The sequence below is a fragment of the Ahaetulla prasina genome, chromosome 7, assembly GCF_028640845.1.
Source record: "Ahaetulla prasina isolate Xishuangbanna chromosome 7, ASM2864084v1, whole genome shotgun sequence".
NCBI classification, from domain to species: Eukaryota; Metazoa; Chordata; class Lepidosauria; order Squamata; family Colubridae; genus Ahaetulla; species Ahaetulla prasina.
Window position 1 is genome coordinate 91,992,727 of NC_080545.1, and position 18,029 is coordinate 92,010,755.

The 18,029-nt window shown below is 40.5% G+C and overlaps 1 protein-coding gene across 1 annotated transcript in view; it reads right to left on the reverse strand.

Moving 5' to 3' along the window:
* Positions 1-11,526, reverse strand: part of ETNK1 (ethanolamine kinase 1) — a 34,667-nt gene extending 23,141 nt beyond the window's left edge. Inside the window, exons 1-4 of the mRNA XM_058189958.1 lie at positions 11,202-11,526; positions 3,131-3,390; positions 2,168-2,308; positions 1,809-1,951 (exon numbers count right to left, since the gene is read on the reverse strand). Of these exons, the coding sequence (XP_058045941.1) occupies positions 1,809-1,951; positions 2,168-2,308; positions 3,131-3,390; positions 11,202-11,372 (715 nt within the window). The 5' untranslated portion in view covers positions 11,373-11,526. The remainder of the gene's footprint in view (positions 1-1,808; positions 1,952-2,167; positions 2,309-3,130; positions 3,391-11,201) is intronic.
* Between the last annotated feature and the right edge of the window lie 6,503 nt (positions 11,527-18,029).

Consider the following 18,029-nt stretch of genomic DNA (forward strand, 5'->3'; position numbering starts at 1 on the left):
CTAAACACTCACACACTGGTTTTTGTAGAAATGCTCTTAAATGATGTACTGCTCTCACTGATTTATTCTCCATTCTGTTCACAAAAGAAAATGACAGCAGATTTGTTTCAAAAGTAGGCATGTGACGCCTAGAAACTTTGATAGTGTTCTGAACTGTTTGTCAAGATACTTGTTTGAAAAGAGTTCCATCAGCTCTACAGAAGAGACACTTTCCTCAGATTTGATGAAAAAACTCTCAATAATATGAATTAAGTTCACATCTCTTATGCAAACATACATTAGGACTCGGAGTCAAATCTAAGGAGAGTAATCCAGACAGATGGCCAATAAGTCACATTAGTGTATCAGTCACATTAGTGTATCAACAGGTAAGGGTCTTGGCTGCAAGAGAAGAGCTATGAGGTATTTAATTTCTGGCTGTGATTAAAATCTCAGAGATGGGTCAAAAGAAGAAGCAATAATTTCACTGGTGTCTCTTTAATGTAGTGTTTGGATTCAATTGAAAAAAAAGCTAACGTAACTGTCATTGTATGGCTTGCTTAGAAGTATAATTTTCACATAGGAAAAAGTTGTCAATACTTGAAGTATTTATAATTACTTGAGAAAACTGAAGTCATATGTTCATCTAGGAATTTCATATACTCTTCACGTTTTTAAGGAGCTGCTTGTTTTAATACCAGTAAAGAAAGAGAAAATATTAAAAAGTTCCATACACTTTACTTAAAACAATTTACGGGGGGCATTCTATTTATTTTTATCCCCTGATAAAGCAAGCATCAGCTTCAGTTCTATGATTGATGTCATCCTGTCCAATTCCTACTTTTTTGAATTTTGTTGATTTATTTAATTCAGACAAAGGTCTTAGTCCAAGTTAATGCCAGTTAAACATAAGTTATATTTTGAACTTGGAATGGGAAATCAAATTCCCTCCAAAGTAATTTCCTTCTCTAGTTCAGTATGAACTATATTTGTATTAGTTTTAATGCAAATAAAGATAACTCAAATAGTCTTGAGAACTCCAAGCCATGCTTTTGGTCTTCGGTTTATATTAAGACCATAATCTGAATTGGTACATATGCAATTCAAAAATATAATGAATATGAAAGGAGGGAGGGAAACAGGCATGCATTGCTAGCTTGTCCACATTATCAAATAACCAAGTTATGTCACTGAAAACAGTAAATGTTGAAATGTTTTAATACCATTGGCCCATGTTATAAATTATAGGCAATTCTAACAACGTAATTATTTTCAGTTTGAATGCCTCTGAAACTGATGGCTAATTAAGTCAAAAAGCCAATTTTCAAAACACTTCCAACAGAAAATATATTTACAAACAGATGCTCAACTTTAAGGATACCTATGTACCTCATCAGCAGGTATAAACAGAGACTTGGAAAGTATCTTTTCAGATACTTCACCATGCAGAATTCCTCCAGGGCATCAATATATCTGATAATTCAGAATACAGAGATAATACACAATAACCTAGAGACATTTGCTCTCAAAGCTATCAGAAATAACAAATATAATCAAAGATATAGTTAAACAACAATTTATGCTTAAATTGCTGCTGTCTACACAGTACTTAGAATAAAAATAACTATATAGAAAATAATATTTACTATAAATATTATAAATCTTCATATATTAAAATAACAGTTATGGCTATTAAAGTAATTTATAAGCAACAATTAGAAATATTCTAAAATAGATTTGAAATTGTCCACCCTCCACAAGCTGTTGCTCTATATCAGGCAATATAAAACAATTTTTAAAAGTTACTTACAGCTGTGTTTCATACCTACCTTGTTTTCCATTGTAGATGATATTTTTACACAAAAGATCATTATGACAAAGTACCACTGGTGAACCTAGGTTAGAGAGTCTCTCCTTCATCCATGCCATTTCATCCTGTAGAATTTGACGACTTGGCACATCTTGTAGAAACCTTTTAGAATTTGAGAACGGTTAAAAAAAGTTTCAAGGATACTTCTCAGAACTTTATGAAGATTCTCTTATTTTGGTGGTGCAAGTTAAAACTTTCTGAGCTCCACATATTCTAAAACTATACTTTCACTTTACATTTTTAAACTAGAGAGGGATACTGAAATATATTCATGTATGAGCTCAGAAATAATTGTCATAGATAGTTTAAAGTACCTACCTCTTATGCAACTCCTCATCTGCAAATTCTGATGGTGTAAGAGAGAAGTACTTTCCCATCTTTATCCATAAATTCGACTTGGGTATCCATCCATTGTGAGCATGAATAGCATGTATTTTAGCAAGTTGTCTTGCTATCAGTCTGAAAGGTAACAGGTAATCCTCCAGTTACGACAGTTCACTTAGTTAACCACATATATTTGACGAGAATTATCCCTATGTATGTTCTGGGATAATTTAAAGCAAGCTGAGGCAAATGACTAAGAAAAAATATTCTAAGACGCTTTGAGTATTAAAGAGTACCAATAAAATTCAAGCCGGAAAAAATATGTTAGAAGATAAATAAAGCTAAATGAGGAAAGTCCCTGGTAGATCTGCTAAATCAAATTAAACCTTTATTACAGCCTTTGGATCAGAAAACACAACAATAAAATCTATAGACTCATAATTACTAATAAAATTTTCAAAATGCAATAAAATTATATACAACAATGTTATTTCAAGACATGGCCTGAATAAAAAAAGCAAAAATACTTGACAATAAAATTACATAAAAGCTACACAATCACTCAATCATAAAACAGTACTGCAGAACAAAAGTGACACTGGAATAATTGAATAGAATAGAATAGAATAGAATAGAATTTTATTGGCCAAGTGTGATTGGACACACAAGGAATTTGTCTTGGTGCATATGCTCTCAGTGTACATAAAAGAAAAGATACGTTCATCAAGGTAATTGTGTAAGATGTTTCATCCATTAAAGTCTACACCATTAACTTACTAAGATTTTAAACTATTAACGAACTGGATTTTAGAACAATAATTCACTTTTAGGAATCCAATTGATTTCTCTGGAAATTGAGATAAATTTATTTAATCAAAAAACACTACGCACATGGTATTGTAGCTAGCAACCTCTCTGAATAAATTGTGTGTAAAAGAATTATTCCAAAATGCTTACCGAAATATCTCTGGGTTGCAAACATGTTCTGGATCCAGAGCTTCTCCTTGCATGAACTCATAGCACAGACCATTGCTGAAGGTGCAGTAAAGTTGGGGTGCACAACCATGGGCCTGCAGCACACGGAAGCTCTTCACTTCTTCTTCTCGATCAACTAGGAGTTCCGTCTTGTTCCCGTAAATTCTAACCAGGACAACATCATCCATTTTTTCATCCACGTAACAGCCAATGAGTTTATTTGTGATTCCATCTGTAAATATCTGAAAAGAAAAAGCAATGGTTTTTAGTTTAGTGAAATAGCTGTATATCTTAAATACTGTTACGCTAACTTTTGGTTACAGCCTTGAAAGAAATTTGCATGGCAGAATTTGGTTGACCTTTTCAGAAAGTAAATTGGATCGGGTCTGGCTAATACAGATAATTCTCGAGTTACAACCATTCATTTAGTGACCATTCAGAGTTATACTACCACTGAAAAAAGTGACTTATGACTGATTTTCACACTCACGACTGTTGCAGCACGGACTATGGTCATGCGATCAAAATTAGGGTGCTTGGTAACTGGCATTTATTTATGATAGTTGAACTGTCCCAGGGTCATGTGATTGCCATTTGTAATCTTCCCAGCTGGCTTCCAACAAGCAAAGTCAATAGGGGAAGCCAGAGTGGCTTAACCGCCATAATTAACTGTGGCAAAGGTTGTAAAATGGGGTGCAACTTACTTAATGGTCTTGCTCGGCAGCAGAAATTTTGGACTCTACTGTGGTCATAAGGCAAGGATTAACTGGGAGACTTTAGGTCATTTGTTAACCACGGTTGTATGCTAATCAGGAAAATAAAAACAAAACAAACCATTTCCATGCTCTTCCCAAGATGGATATGGATACATCTGCATAATCACTAGCATTACGCTTAACTTGTCTAAGACTTAACTTTTCTCAACCAGTAACACAACCCACTTTGAGGGATATAGAACAGCTGAGTAAAATTACTTCCTAATTTAGAGATGTCTCAGCTAAATTTAAACATCTTTGTAAATGATGGCACTTTAGAGTCCCAGTAATGTAATTAAAGAAAGATTCACTAAGTGTGAGAGTATGCTGTCAAATAAAGAAAATTATTTTATTAAAGCAAAAACGAGTACCAGTAAATAGAAAGAACAAAAGAAAAAATAAAAGAATGCTAACAACAAAGTCATTAGGCAAGGAAGAGAATGTAGTGAAATTCAATACTTGAATCAAACATAAATCTAATATCAGTTTAAGTTCTAATGTATTGGCTTTCAGCCAGTCCATTAACAAATTTAGATATCTATTCAAGAGAGCCTTAGCTAGTTTAGATGAAAAGAAATAACATCAGGAACCATCAGGAAGCTGATGATGCCACATCTCAAAATTTAGGACTAGATCTTTTCTCCAGTGGTTTCAGTTAACACAACCATGTTGCTAAGTTAATTGTAGTGATTCACTTAACAACTGTGGCAAGAAAGGTCATAAAAGGGGGTAGACTGTCTTGCTTAGCAATTGTGGTCGTAAGTGGAAGACTACCTGTACTCTCTCTGCTTAATACAGAACATGTTTGTAACACTTTTGCAGAATATATTTCAGTATCTCCCCCCCCCCCCCAACATGGCAGTTAGATATTTTAGACAGCAGAGGCTGCTGTGGTACTTTTCTGGCTATCCCAGCACTATGATGTCAGCAAATCCAAGTGCGAGAACTTCAAGAAATGGTTGCCAGGAGAGAATATTAATAGAAGAGGAAATAATGGGTTGCTGGTATAACCTGCATCCTGAAACATCAATCTTGACATACCCCTATCTTTATGCTACAGATAGCAAGCATTTCCATAGGAACCTAGCTATTTCTCTTTCACACACACAGAGAAAATATAATTTGTTTTCTCCCTTATTTAAGATATTAGAATCCCAGGCTTTACCATAGCTATTCTTTTACAGTAACGTCCTAGGTATGAATGAGCTACTCACAACTACTATTAATAACCATATTTAGTAATTATTAGTGCATCCCCATAAGCTATATAAGAAAACTTATTCTTCTCCTGCCTCCAATGAGTTCAAATTCTTCATTGAATTTCTATATAACAGTTTGGTATCAGCCAAAGTCAATCAAGTAACACTATCTTTCTTTATGGCTCGAGTATATTGAATTCTAACTGCATTTTAATTTTATTATTGCACTGCCAGGGCAGCAATGATGTTGGGAGCTGCACATGCAGAAATTATATGTAAAAATGATTTCCACCTATCAGGAAGAAAACCTATCCCCTCCTGATACAATTGTGACGCCTATCTATCAAATTATAAATATAGGTTTAAGAAATGAAATGTGCAATTACGTTTCACTTGGATGCTTATGTTCCACATTTCATATAGCATACCATAGATTTATGTCAATTAATAGAGTGAACAAAGCTTACAAATGAATTATAAAGTCTGCCTGCAAAAATGTTACCCCAGAATGCAAAATTACAACTAATTGCTTGTATCAAATGAACTAGAAATTACTAAAACTCATCATCTATCTACCTACCTACCTACCTACCTACCTACCTATATGCATTTAAATTATTAATATTTCTAGCATTTGCTGCCTATCCAATAAAAATAGGAGGGTCATGTTACAAGAAATCCTTCTTGTAGTGTCGGTGACAAGAGTATCTGGACAGAAACCTTCTACTATTGAGCTCCTTTTTTGGATTAGCTTAACTCTAAAACAAAGATGTCCTACCTCTCTTGACATACTAGAATACAGTCCAGATCTGTAGCTCTTTTTCAGGGCTTACGCAAGCTGTTCCCCAGGCTGGAGAGAGGGCGCTTAGTGAACCAGTGTTACCCACTGAGTTGTATTAAGTCTAACTATTATAACTGGAAAATTACAGTATTAGCTGCTCAGCACCTTTGGGCTGAAAAACCTATTTATCCAATTTCTAAACAGATAGTCCTCAACTTACATTGAGCCCAAAATTTATGTTGCTAAGCAAGACAGTTAAGTGAATTTTGCCCCATTTTACGGCCTTTCTTGCCACGAATGAGTTATTTTTCAAGTGTCTGAATTCTGATCACATGACCATGGGGATGCCACAACAGCTGTAAATGTTAAAAATGATCGTGTCACTTTGTTCAGTCCTGCTTTAACTTTGAACAGCCACTAAATGAACTGTTGTAAGTCGAGGACTACCTGTATTGCCCTTCTCACCTGCATGATTCCAAGCACAAATCTTCACAAATAAAACATATAATTCATTTTTAAACAATGTTCTCAGTTTGTGTATGTGCATATGGATAAACGCTCTACACATCAGGACCAAAAATTGCAGTGACATCATGCGATCATCATGGCCAACTCTGTAGAATGAAAGTTTACAAGTAAAATTGATAGTTTCTCAAGGTTATGTTCTCATTCCCACCTTTATATTGCAGTTTCTGACCTAACATCTGCCTGCTGAAATTTAGCTATAATGATGGTGTGATTTAGGATTACTTTTGAAATTCTTAAAGGCTGCTTTTTGAGGAGAGTTTTTTAAAAAAATAAATAAAACTAATTCATCCTTAACCAAAGAGTTTACTATAGTATTGAATTTGAAAGGTCATTTGCTCCAGCCATTCTCTTTCCCTTAAGGCTCCTTAATAACATCTCTTTCATGCTATCAAGAATCTTAACAGCTTTTATGATCCTTGCAAGCCATTTTTTTTCTACATGTGTACACTATCATTAAAACGGTGAGCTCCCGTCCTCGCCCCAGCTCCTGCCAACCTAGCAGTTCAAAAGCATGCAAAAGCAAGTAGATAAATAGGTACCACTTTGGTGGGAGGGTAACAGGACTCCATGAGATCATGCTGGCCACGTGACCATGGAAATGTTTTCAAATAGCGCTGGCTCAATGGCCTTGAAAAAGAGAGGAGCACTGCCCTCCTATAGTCAGCAACGGCTAGTGGAGTAAAATCCTTCATTTTTTTTTTTACTCTATTATTAGTCCTCAATACAAAGCTATATTCATTGACGGATTGCTTTTGTGCATCAAATCTAAAAGCATGAAAGCCAGATGGGTGACCTTAGACCAGTCACTCTCAGTTCCATACACCTCACAGAGTTGTTGTTGTTGCTGCAGGGAAAATAGGAGGAAGAAGGAATATTAGGTATACCCTCAGTTATTTATAAAAATAAAGGCGGGATACAAATAAATGTTTTACATGTCTCATGTAGTGATGAGAATGTAATTGACTCATGTCTAATACAACAGTAGATCCTAGACCGCAAAGCAGCTATGACATGATGTAAAATACAAGTCAGTATAGTCAGCAATATGTATGCTATTAATAGCATAACATATTTTCTAGCATTTTTCTTGCCCTAAGCATACACCTCCTCTGTTTATCAGTAATTGGCATGATTGTCAGCCTTTAGTCACAAATAAGGTATTTTTTTATTAATTCATTTAAATGGTTTGTAAATGTTTAGCTTTAAAGCTTAAAATACTTTGAATAAGACACGAATATTCATTATTAAAAGGTAAGTATAATGTAGAAGTGTATTTTACAGATTTTGAAATACTTCATTGTGGTATTTGTATGTGTATAGATATAAATATATACACACACACACATATATAGCATGTGTGTATATAATTTGATTTTCAACAAAATTATAAACTTTATCAAAATTAAAATGCATAGTGTAAATATTTGACCTAAATGAGAAAAAAGGTTGAAAATTAGTTTAAAGTGATTCAATGATCCATGTTGAGTTGTAGGAAAACCTACAAGGGTACAGGTTTCCATCACTGCTTTAAGTAAATTATTTCATTTTGCTTGTTTATTAGGAACCTCAACTTTTTGATGGCTTGGCAGAACACAGCTACAATTATAATATGCAACCTATTTTTCTATCATTATATTATTTGTTTCTGCTGCCTAAAATCTAGCTGAAACTAGTAAAAAAAATAGGTAGTGCCCAAGCTCGTAGTAACACTCAGTTTCCTAAACTGATATAATTTAGTAAATTATCCTTTTCCAAGGTAACTACGTTCATTATCACCTATCTAACATAAAAAGTTATCGTTTCTACTTGATACCTTTTTCTAAATATGGTCATTGAAGCATAGAAGCAATTACCACTGAAACAGCAATATGAATGAACAAATGCAATTAATTAGTGTTTGAACAGATAATGTCTGCTTGTAGAAGGAAGTGCAAATGTATCTATTTCAAACATACCAAACTTATACATGTTCAAATTTTAGATGCAAGTGAAAGGCATTGTTTAGATTATAATGTTCTGGGGCTTAAAACCAACAGGAAAAATGTTTTGGACTATATGCTTTAAAAAGTTTTACTTTCCTTCAGAGCATCTTAATTAAAATGTTTTTAGCACTTAAGTGTATGAAATCAGTGCTCCCTATATTTGATGATGAATTGACTCACTTAAAGTCTACTATTACATTAAAAATATTTTGTATTCTCAAAAAGGTTCTACAAATTTTGATGTCAAAAATTTCATAAATACTTTGAAACAATGTGGTTAAAAAACAGTCATTAAAAAGTTACCACAAAGCTCATCATAGTACTTTTAAAAAAATACATGTTGCTGCATAATTTTTGTTGTCTATGAACTACATTTATAATAAACCTTTTTCCCAGACCCTAAAAACATTTTATTGTAAACTCTAATTGTATTTTCAGAGTTTTATTATGCATTATTTTTAACTTTCAAACTATAATTGGTATCTAAAATAATTATATACCATTTAAAGTTTCATTGTTACTTTAATGCCAATATGAAATTTTACTGACAAGCCACATTTTTAGAAATGTATTTTACATGTAGAACAAAAGAAATTAGGTAAGTGAGGTTCCTTGAAAAGAAACTGAAGGAGAGAATAGGTGGTTACATTTACAGTCAGTCGTTTTCAGGCTGTGAGAGACTAGGAATGCAGCTTTTGTCCATACTGTAAGAAATGAAATTTTAGTGGAACAAAGGTGATGGCCTAAGCTTGCCCAGGTGCTTAGCTCCTGAATGGATACAGGTATCTCAAGAAAGGCCAATATTTTGAGGTAAAATAATTCTCACAATAAGCATTCTAATATACATTCAATACCATTATAACTTTAATATATAGAGGGATTCATTTTGTGGAGACATTGGTGCTCTTTGAGCTTGTCTGCCTGCAAATGTTTCATTACCCAACTATGTAATATCAAATCACCAAGTCCAGAGAGCATGAAGGACTCCATAGTTCAATCCTAAACTACACATATTCTCTCTTATGGGAGAGACTCATAAAGAATCAGGAAACCCTGCATTCTTCATCATTCACACTGAGTTATGCCAAGACGTGCACACGAGTATGACAATGGCAGAACAATAGCTTTAACACTTAAAGATTAACAGCACCAGCACAATCTAGAAGCATCTTAAAGATTAACAGAGCTGTGATGCAAAAGCCGAGGCACGCTCAGGCTTGGTCAACTGCAGAAAACCGTTCAAACTCCATCAGAACCTAATGCTACTTAAAGAGAGACAGACAATGGGTGCAAAAATAAATAAATAAAAGGAGAATTGTGCATTTACATCACTCTCTCACTTTCGGTCACTTTCCCTAGAAAGAGATGATAATAGAGCTGCTGGGATGAAACTCCCAGAAGCCAGCATGTTGCTAAGCTTGTCTTCTTACCACTAACAGAACTGGGATGCTTTTGGGGGGGGGGGGAGCAAAGACCCCACATTCATTCCTCCAAAACTTAGCTCGAGAGTGTGTGTGTGTGTGTGTGTTTTTGTCACCACTAACAGAACTGGGATGCTTGAGGAGGGAAGCAAAGACCCCACATTCATTCCTTCGAAACTTAGCTCGAGAGAGTGTGTGTGTGTGTGTGTGTGTGTCTTTGTCTTTTCTCACCACTAACAGAACTGGGATGCCCTTTGGGGGGAGCAAATACCCCACATTCATTCCTCCCAAACTGTGTGTGTGTGTGTGTGTTTCTGTGTCTTTTCTCACCACTAACAGAACTGGGATGCTTTTTGGGAGGGAAAGAGGAAAGATCCCACATTCATTCCTCCCAAATTCTGTGTGTGTGTGTGTGTGTGTGTGTGTGTCTTTTCTCACCACTAACAGAACTGGGATGCTTTTGGGGGGAGAAAGAGGAAAGACCCCACATTCATTCTTCCCAAATTCTGTGTGTGTGTGTGTCTTTTCTCACCGCTAACAGAACCGGGATGCTTTGGGGGGGAAGAGGAAAGATCCCACATTCATTCCTCCCAAATTTTGTGTGTGTGTGTCTTTTCTAATAGAACTGGGATGCTTTTGGGGGGGGTGGGGAGCAAAGACCCCACATTCATTCCTCCCAAACTTAGATGTGTGTGTCTGTGTGTCCCAAGCTACACCATCCTTTTCGAAATGGGTGGGAAAAGCCGGGCCCAACTTCCAACCAGTTTGGACGTGAGGTGGGGGGGGGGAGAAGAAAGAAATCTCTCCTCCCCCCTTTCCCCCCCCCCCTTTTCCTTTTCCCCTTTGCGGGAAAGCAGAGGAGAAACGGGAAAGGCGGGTTACAAGCAGAGCCGCTCCGTTTCTCCACCCACCTCCAGACACGCTCCCTCGACACGCGTCTCGAAAGGCCGGCCAGAAAGGTGACGGCGGCGGTGCCTCTTCCTCCTCCTCCTCCTCCTCTTCCCGGCGGACGAGCCGAGCCGAGCCGGGGGGAGGGGAGGGGGAAAAAAAGCTTCCTGAGGAAAAGGGGGTTCTCTCCTTCCTTCCCTCTTCCCTCCCCGCCGCCTTCCAACAGCGCCAGACTCCCAAATCCCACCGCACCCCGTTGGGGCGGGCGAGGCGGGCACGGCCGTCTGCGAGGGGCGCCCGAGTGGGGCCTGCTCAGCCTCGGAGAGCCGAGAAAGACGACCGAAGAGGAGAGGGAGAAACCCGGCTTTGGTTCAGCCCGAGCCCGCCCTCCCCTCCCCTCACAGGCCGCCACCGCCGCGCCCCCCTTCGCAGCCGGCGGGCAGCCGCCGCCCTGGGCTTCTGTGGTGTTTTTTTTTTTTTTCCTCCTTTTTCTCTTTACCTTCAGCGTCACATCCTCGGGTTTCCAATCGGGCCTAAGCCGGCGAAGCAGCTCCAGGGCACCGCGGCGGTAACCCGGATTGCCGCCGCCGGAAGGGTCCCTCTCGCTGACGAAGATGTCCAGCTTGGGTACCTCAGGAGAGCCCGACGGGACGTGGATGTAGTTGGCCATGGAGACGACGAGAGGAAGGAGGAGAAGAAAAAAGAGCGAGCGAGAGAGCGAGCGTGAGGCGCCTGAGGAGAGAGAGAGAGAGACAGAGAGAGAGAAAAAAAAGCGACGGCAACGGCAGCAACTGCGGCGTCACGCGAGCGGCGCAGCCGGCAAATGAAAGGCGCGAGACCGGCGGGGAGGGGGGAAGGAAAAGGGAGGGGCTCGCTTTCTCTCTCTCTCTCTCTCTCTTCTGCCCGGCCCCCTTTGCGCTACGACGGGAAGCTCCGCCCCTTTTATGTTGGAAGGCACCACGCAGGCGTCGCCGTCGCCAACAAGCACGCTCCCGACGCAAAGCAGCCTGGGTAAAAAATAAAAAAAGGAGGGAGGGAGGGAGGGAGGAGACGGCGCCCCGCCCAGGCTTCCCGGGCTGTGCGTGCTCCGACGCCTTTTTGCTGCAGCGGGTCTTGGTTCAATCGCGGTGGGGCGGGGAGGGTTTCTCGGATAGGATAGGATTCTTTATTGGCCAAGTGTGGAATTTGTCTTTGGTACATATGCTCTCAGTGTACATAAGGAGAATAAAATACATTCTTCAAAAATAAAAAGATACAACACTTGGTGAATAGAATAGAATAGAATAGAATTCTTTATTGGCCAAGTGTGATTGGACACACAAGGAATTAGTCTTTGGTGCATATGCTCTTAGTGTACATTAGGAGAATAAAATACATTTTTATTTATTTTATTTTATTTTTCATATTTTTATACCGCCCTATCTCCCTAGGGACTCAGGGCGGTTTTGTTGTGTCTTGTCCGCTCTCGCCGCAGCCGGGGTCTGTTTATCTGCTCCCGAACACGGAGGAATGTATGCCTCCGGGCCCCAGTCCTGGCTCCATGCCCAGACAAGCTGCAGAGGAGGGGGCACCTCCCGGTCCCAGCCCTGGCTCCATGCCCAAGCAGGCTGCAGAGGAGGGAGCACCCCCCCCCGGCCCCAGCCCTGGCTCCATGCCCAGGCAAATGGAGCAGCTAGACCCCTCCCCCTCCTCCACAGCATGTGAGCCTGAGGAAAGTTTACTTCCAACAGCTGATTGGAGTGACCCTCGCATTAGAAGACTGGATAGGCGGAGGCAACAGAAGGAAGGGAGGGGCAGGCCTTAATGAGTGCTGAGTCATGGAGCCACACCCCATGGCCTATATAAAGGATCTGCTTTCTGGCATTCTCTGAGTCAGGCAAAGTCGAACTTATCTTGCTGAAGTCACTTACTGGTCTCCTGCCTGCTCTGAGGACTTTGCTAGGACTTTGGGCAGAGCTGCAGAGGCAAGCCTGATTCGGATTTCCCTGACCCGGCCGTCAGCGGAGGAGTGGGACACGACAGGTTTACAGGCAGATAAAAATACATATAAATACACAATAAAACATCAAATTAAAAAACTTATTCTAAATAGCCAATTATTTAAAATATCGGAATACATAATAAAACCCATTAAAACCAGTTGAATTTAAAATCTAAAATCTAGTCCAGTCCTGCGCAGATGAATAAGTGAGTTTTAAGCTCGCGGCGAAAGGTTTGGAGGTCCGGAAGTTGACGAAGTCCTGGGGGGAGCTCGTTCCAAAGGGTGGAGGCCCCCACAGAGAAGGCCCTTCCCCGGGTGTCGCCAGACGGCATTGCTTAGCCGACGGCACCCTGAGGAGTCCCTCCCTGTGAGAGCGCACGGGTCGGTGGGAGGTATTCAGTAGCAGCAGACGGTCCCGTAAATAGCCCGGCCCTATGCCATGGAGCGCTTTGAAGATCATTACCAAAACCTTGAAGCGCACCCAGAAGGCCACAGGCAGCCAGTGCAGTCTGCGCAGGAGAGGTGTCACCCGCGCAGCCACATTCTGAACTACCTGGAGTCTCCGGGTGCTCCTCAAGGGGAGCCCCATGTAGAGAGCAGAGCATTACATTCCTCAAGAATAAAAAAATACAACACTTAGTGATAGTCAAGGTTACTAATCAGTCTTAAAGGAGGCCTTGGTGGAACTCTTATTCTGGAATACATATATAGCCCTTGATTTAGGATCACAGTTGAGTCCAAAATTTCTGTTGCTAAGTGAAACATTTAAGTCAATTTTTGTCCAATGATGATACTGTGTTTTTTGAGAGAGGGAAAAGCCTTAGAACGAGGCGGTGATGGGTGCAACTCTATTCTGAAATACATAAAGTCCTTGGTTTACCATCACAACTGAGTCCAATATTTATGTTGCTAAGTGAAACATTAAGTGAATTTTGCCCCATTTTATAACCTTTCTTGCCACAGTTGTGAAGTGAATCTGATTTTCTCAATGACTGCTTGTCAGAAGGTTGCAGAAGTGGATCACATGATCCCAGGGTACTGCAAACGTCATAAATATGAGTCGTTGCCAAGCATCTGAATTTTGATCATGTGGCCATGGGGATGCTGCAATGGTCGTAGGTGTGAAAAATGTTCATAAGTCAACTTTTTTCAATGCTGTTGTAACTTTGAATGTTCACCAAATGAACTAATTAAGGGGCGTGCATAAGAGCACAAAAGTGCCTACCGTTCCTGTCCTATTGTTCCCTTCATTATATCAAATTAATATAGCTGATGCATATTCTTTACTTATATATATATAAATAACTTCGTCGAAACGTCGCCAAGACACTTCCAATTTTACACGGGAGAAAACCCGAACAACCAAAGACCTATATGTGTGTGTGTGTGTGTGTGTGTGTGTGTGTGTGTGTGTGTGTATAGGTCTTTGGTTATTCGGGTTTTCTCCCGCGTAAAATTTGAAGTGTCTTGGCGACATTTCGACGAAATCCCATTCGTCATCATCAGGCTAGGTGCTTACAGCTTTCTATTTGTAGGAGAATTTTCTCCTACAAATAGGATTTCTCCTACAAATAGGAAGCTGTAAGCACCTAGCCTGATGATGACAAATGGGATTTCGTCAACGTCGCCAAGACACTTCAAATTTTACGCGGAGAAAACCCGAACAACCAAAGACCTATATGTGTGTGTGTGTGTGTGTGTGTGTGTGTGTGTGTGTATAGGTCTTTGGTTATTCGGGTTTTGTCCCCCGTAAAATTGGAAGTGTTTTGGTGACGTTTCGACGAAGTCTCATTCGTCATCTTCAGGCTAGGTGCTTACAGCTTCCTATTTGTAGGAGAATTTTCTCCTACAAATAGGATTTCTCCTACAAATAGGAAGCTGTAAGCACCTAGCCTGATGATGACGAATGGGATTTCGTCGAAACGTCGCCAAGACACTTCAAATTTTACGCGGGAGAAAACCCGAATAACCAAAGACCTACATACAAACACCCGCGAAAACCTCAGAAAACTATATATATATGTAGGTCTTTGGTTATTCGGGTTTTCTCCCGCGTAAAATTGGAAGTGTCTTGGTGACGTTTCGACGAAGTCTCATTCGTCATCTTCAGGCTTCAGCTTCGTGCTTCTGGGAATATATATATATATTCTTCATGATAAGTTTTTTTTTACTTATGACAATGTTTGTGTATACTGTTGTGAAAAATGAAATAAATTAAAAAAAAACTGCTGTAAGTCAAAGACTACCTGTATCGTTGGGTTTCTTTTCTCTCGGCTCCTGCGTGGGACTTCCCTTTAACAACCTCAATAGCAGCAAGTCATGGAGCTGTTCTGAAAATAGCTGTAGATGCCCAGCTGTGATGAGTGATGAGATGAAAATCGGAGCAAGTATCACTGTATCTGAAGAAAGCCAGCAGTTAGATTATATTTCTGACCAAAATAGCATTGAAGGCACTTAGACCTTTTTTAAAAAAACAACAACAACTCCCTTCTGATTAATCAAAAGCGCATTTGCTTATCTGGTTTAAACATTAGTATTTCTTCATCAAGGAATGACAAAAGGTTTAGGATTTCCAGCATCTTAACGTTTCAGACTTTGGAGATTTTAGCCACAGATGAACAGGTGTACACTTTGGGGGGGTGGAACCTGGTAGACCAAATACGCCAATACCTCAAGATCAGATCTATCTATTTTGGTAGAGCTGATACTCTGGCTATTTAGTCATTTGAACCAGTGGTGGGTTTCAAAATTTTTAACTACCGGTTCTGTGGGTGTGGCTTGGTGGGTGTAGCATGGCTTGGTGGGTGTGGCTTGGTGGGCGTGACAGGGGAAGGTTCAATAGTGGGTTTCGAAAAACTTTACTACCGGTTCTATGGGTGTGGCTGGGTGGCATGGCAGGGGAAGGATACTGTAAAATCTCCATTCCCTCCCCATTCCAGGGGAAGGATACTGCAAAATCTCCATTCCCACCCCACTCCGGGGGAAGGATACTGCAAAATATCCATTCCCACCCCACTCCAGGGGAAGGATACTGCAAAATCCCCATTTCCTCCCAATCAGCTGGGACTCGGGAGGAAGAGAATAGATGGGAGCGGGGCCAGTCAGAATTTTTACTACCGATTCTCCGAACTACTCAAAACTTCCACTACCGGTTCCCAGAACTGGTCAGAACCTGCTGAAACCCACCTTTGATTTGAACAATAAATACGTTAGGCATTGCACTTTCATTAAATGTGCAGCCAGGCACAAAATATATGATTTATTTATTAAGCAAAATTAGATAGCTGCCCAAACCGCACAAAGTGACTCTTGCATAAATGCCGTAGGCTGCTACATTTTGAACCAAATGAAGCTTCCAGGTGCTCCAGTGGTTACTGGTACAAACATGCAACCCAAGAGGATATGTAAGATATGACATTCAAATAAAGGCCTTACTCTCTGGCGGAAGCTTCGATGCAGGGAAAAGTGGAAGGAAACACAAGAGAATGGCCAGCAGCCAGGTGGGTTGGCTCAATGACAGTGATGATGGATCCACTGTTGAAAACCCCAAAGAAGCAGGCTGGGGGTAGATCCTTCTGGGGAAAACTCTTTTTTAATCTATGTGGTTTCTAAGAGCAAACACAAATTCGAAGGCGCATAGTCGATGCAACGATCCTGTTTGCTGAAATGGTTTTATCAGCAAGCAAAAGTGATTTCCAATATTATACCATATCCATTTGTTCCCGTCCTGATTACAAAATTTAGTCCCCACCCACAGAATCAGTCAGATGCTATTTTACAAGAAGACTAGAATAAAGTTCGGGTAACCAAAGCCATGATTAACATAGGAGGATGGGAGAGAGAGCGCAGCACATCACAAAATAGGTTTAGTTGGGCGGAAGGAAGGAAAGGAAAGGAAAGGAAAGGAAGGAAGGAAGGAAGGAAGGAAGGAAGGAAGGAAGGAAGGAAGGGCAGGGGTCTGAGTTCAGTGATCTGTATATTTTAGCATTTACCACTACAATTTTTATTATCCTACTTCTGAACGGTATGAAACCATGGCAGTTTTCAGCCGTTACAGGCCAGAGAAATTGCCCGGAGCTACAAGTTGCTCACCGTTGCTCTACAGAATGCACATCGCTGCATGAGTTTGAAGGAAAGGCTCAGGCTAAAAGCTCCCAGACATAGTCCTGACCTCTCCTGAGGGGCTGAGAAAGGTTCCATGTTAAAGTCCTGAAAAGCTGTTGCTTAATAAGAGTCAGGACAGGGATGGATTAATGAATGGTCTGATTCATGTAAAAGCAAATCCCCATGTTCCCATTCAGAAGCACTGTTGGAGCGCTTTCCCTTTAAGCTAACCAATCATGAGGAATAAATTGTATGTAAAAGGTGATGTTGTAAGAAAGTTTTTAGAATGCTGTGCAAAGTTTCTGTTGTGGGATACTTCATGGAACCATAAACACAGAGAGGGAGAGGGAGAAATATTGGTCTATACCAGAGATGTCAAATTTGATTTCATTGAGGGCCGCATCAGGGTTGTGTTTGACCTGGGGGGGGAGGGACTCAGATGGGCGTGGCAGGGTGGGTGTGGCCAGCTTGACATCACTCATATCAGGGTCGCTGGTGGGGGCCCGAGAGCTTTGCCAGCAAAAACAGGCTCCTGACCTCTGTTTTCCCGAGCTGCGACGGCCTCCTGAAACCCTCTACCAGTCAAAACAGCTTGGGAGGGCCGCATGCAGCCCTCCAGAGTTGCATTTTCACTGGAAGAGGCACCGTGGCTGGGGTAAAATCCAGCAGGTTCTGACAGGTTCTGGAGAACCGGCAGCGGAAAATTTGAGCAATGCGGAGAACCGGCAGTGGAAATTTTGAGTAGTTTGGAGAACCGGCAAATACCACCTCTGGCTGGTCCCAGAGTGGGGTGGGAAAGGGGATTCTGCAGTATCCTTCCCTTGCCACGCCCACCAAGCCACACCCACAGAACTGGTAGTTAAAAAAATTGGATTTTACCACTGCACCGTGGGCCAGCCTTTTGCTGTTTCCAGGGCGGCCCTGCAGGCCAGATCTAAGCACCCCGCTGGCCAGATCCAACCCCCGGGCCTTGAGTTTGACATCCCTGGCCTATACCCTTTATCAGTTTTGTGACATGGCAAAAAAAAGAGCTTAAGCCATAATTTTAGCCATCTTGAACTACTACATATTTCATGCATCTGTAACAGCCTTTCCTAATTAATTTAACCTAACCTGAATCAATTTTTCTTGGTTGGCATGAGGCATTTGGCTGTTAATTAATCAACATTAGGTTGCAGTGTAGTTAGGTTCTAGTTCTTTTTGCTAACACGCTTACCCAATGTTACTTGAAGCATGGTTTTC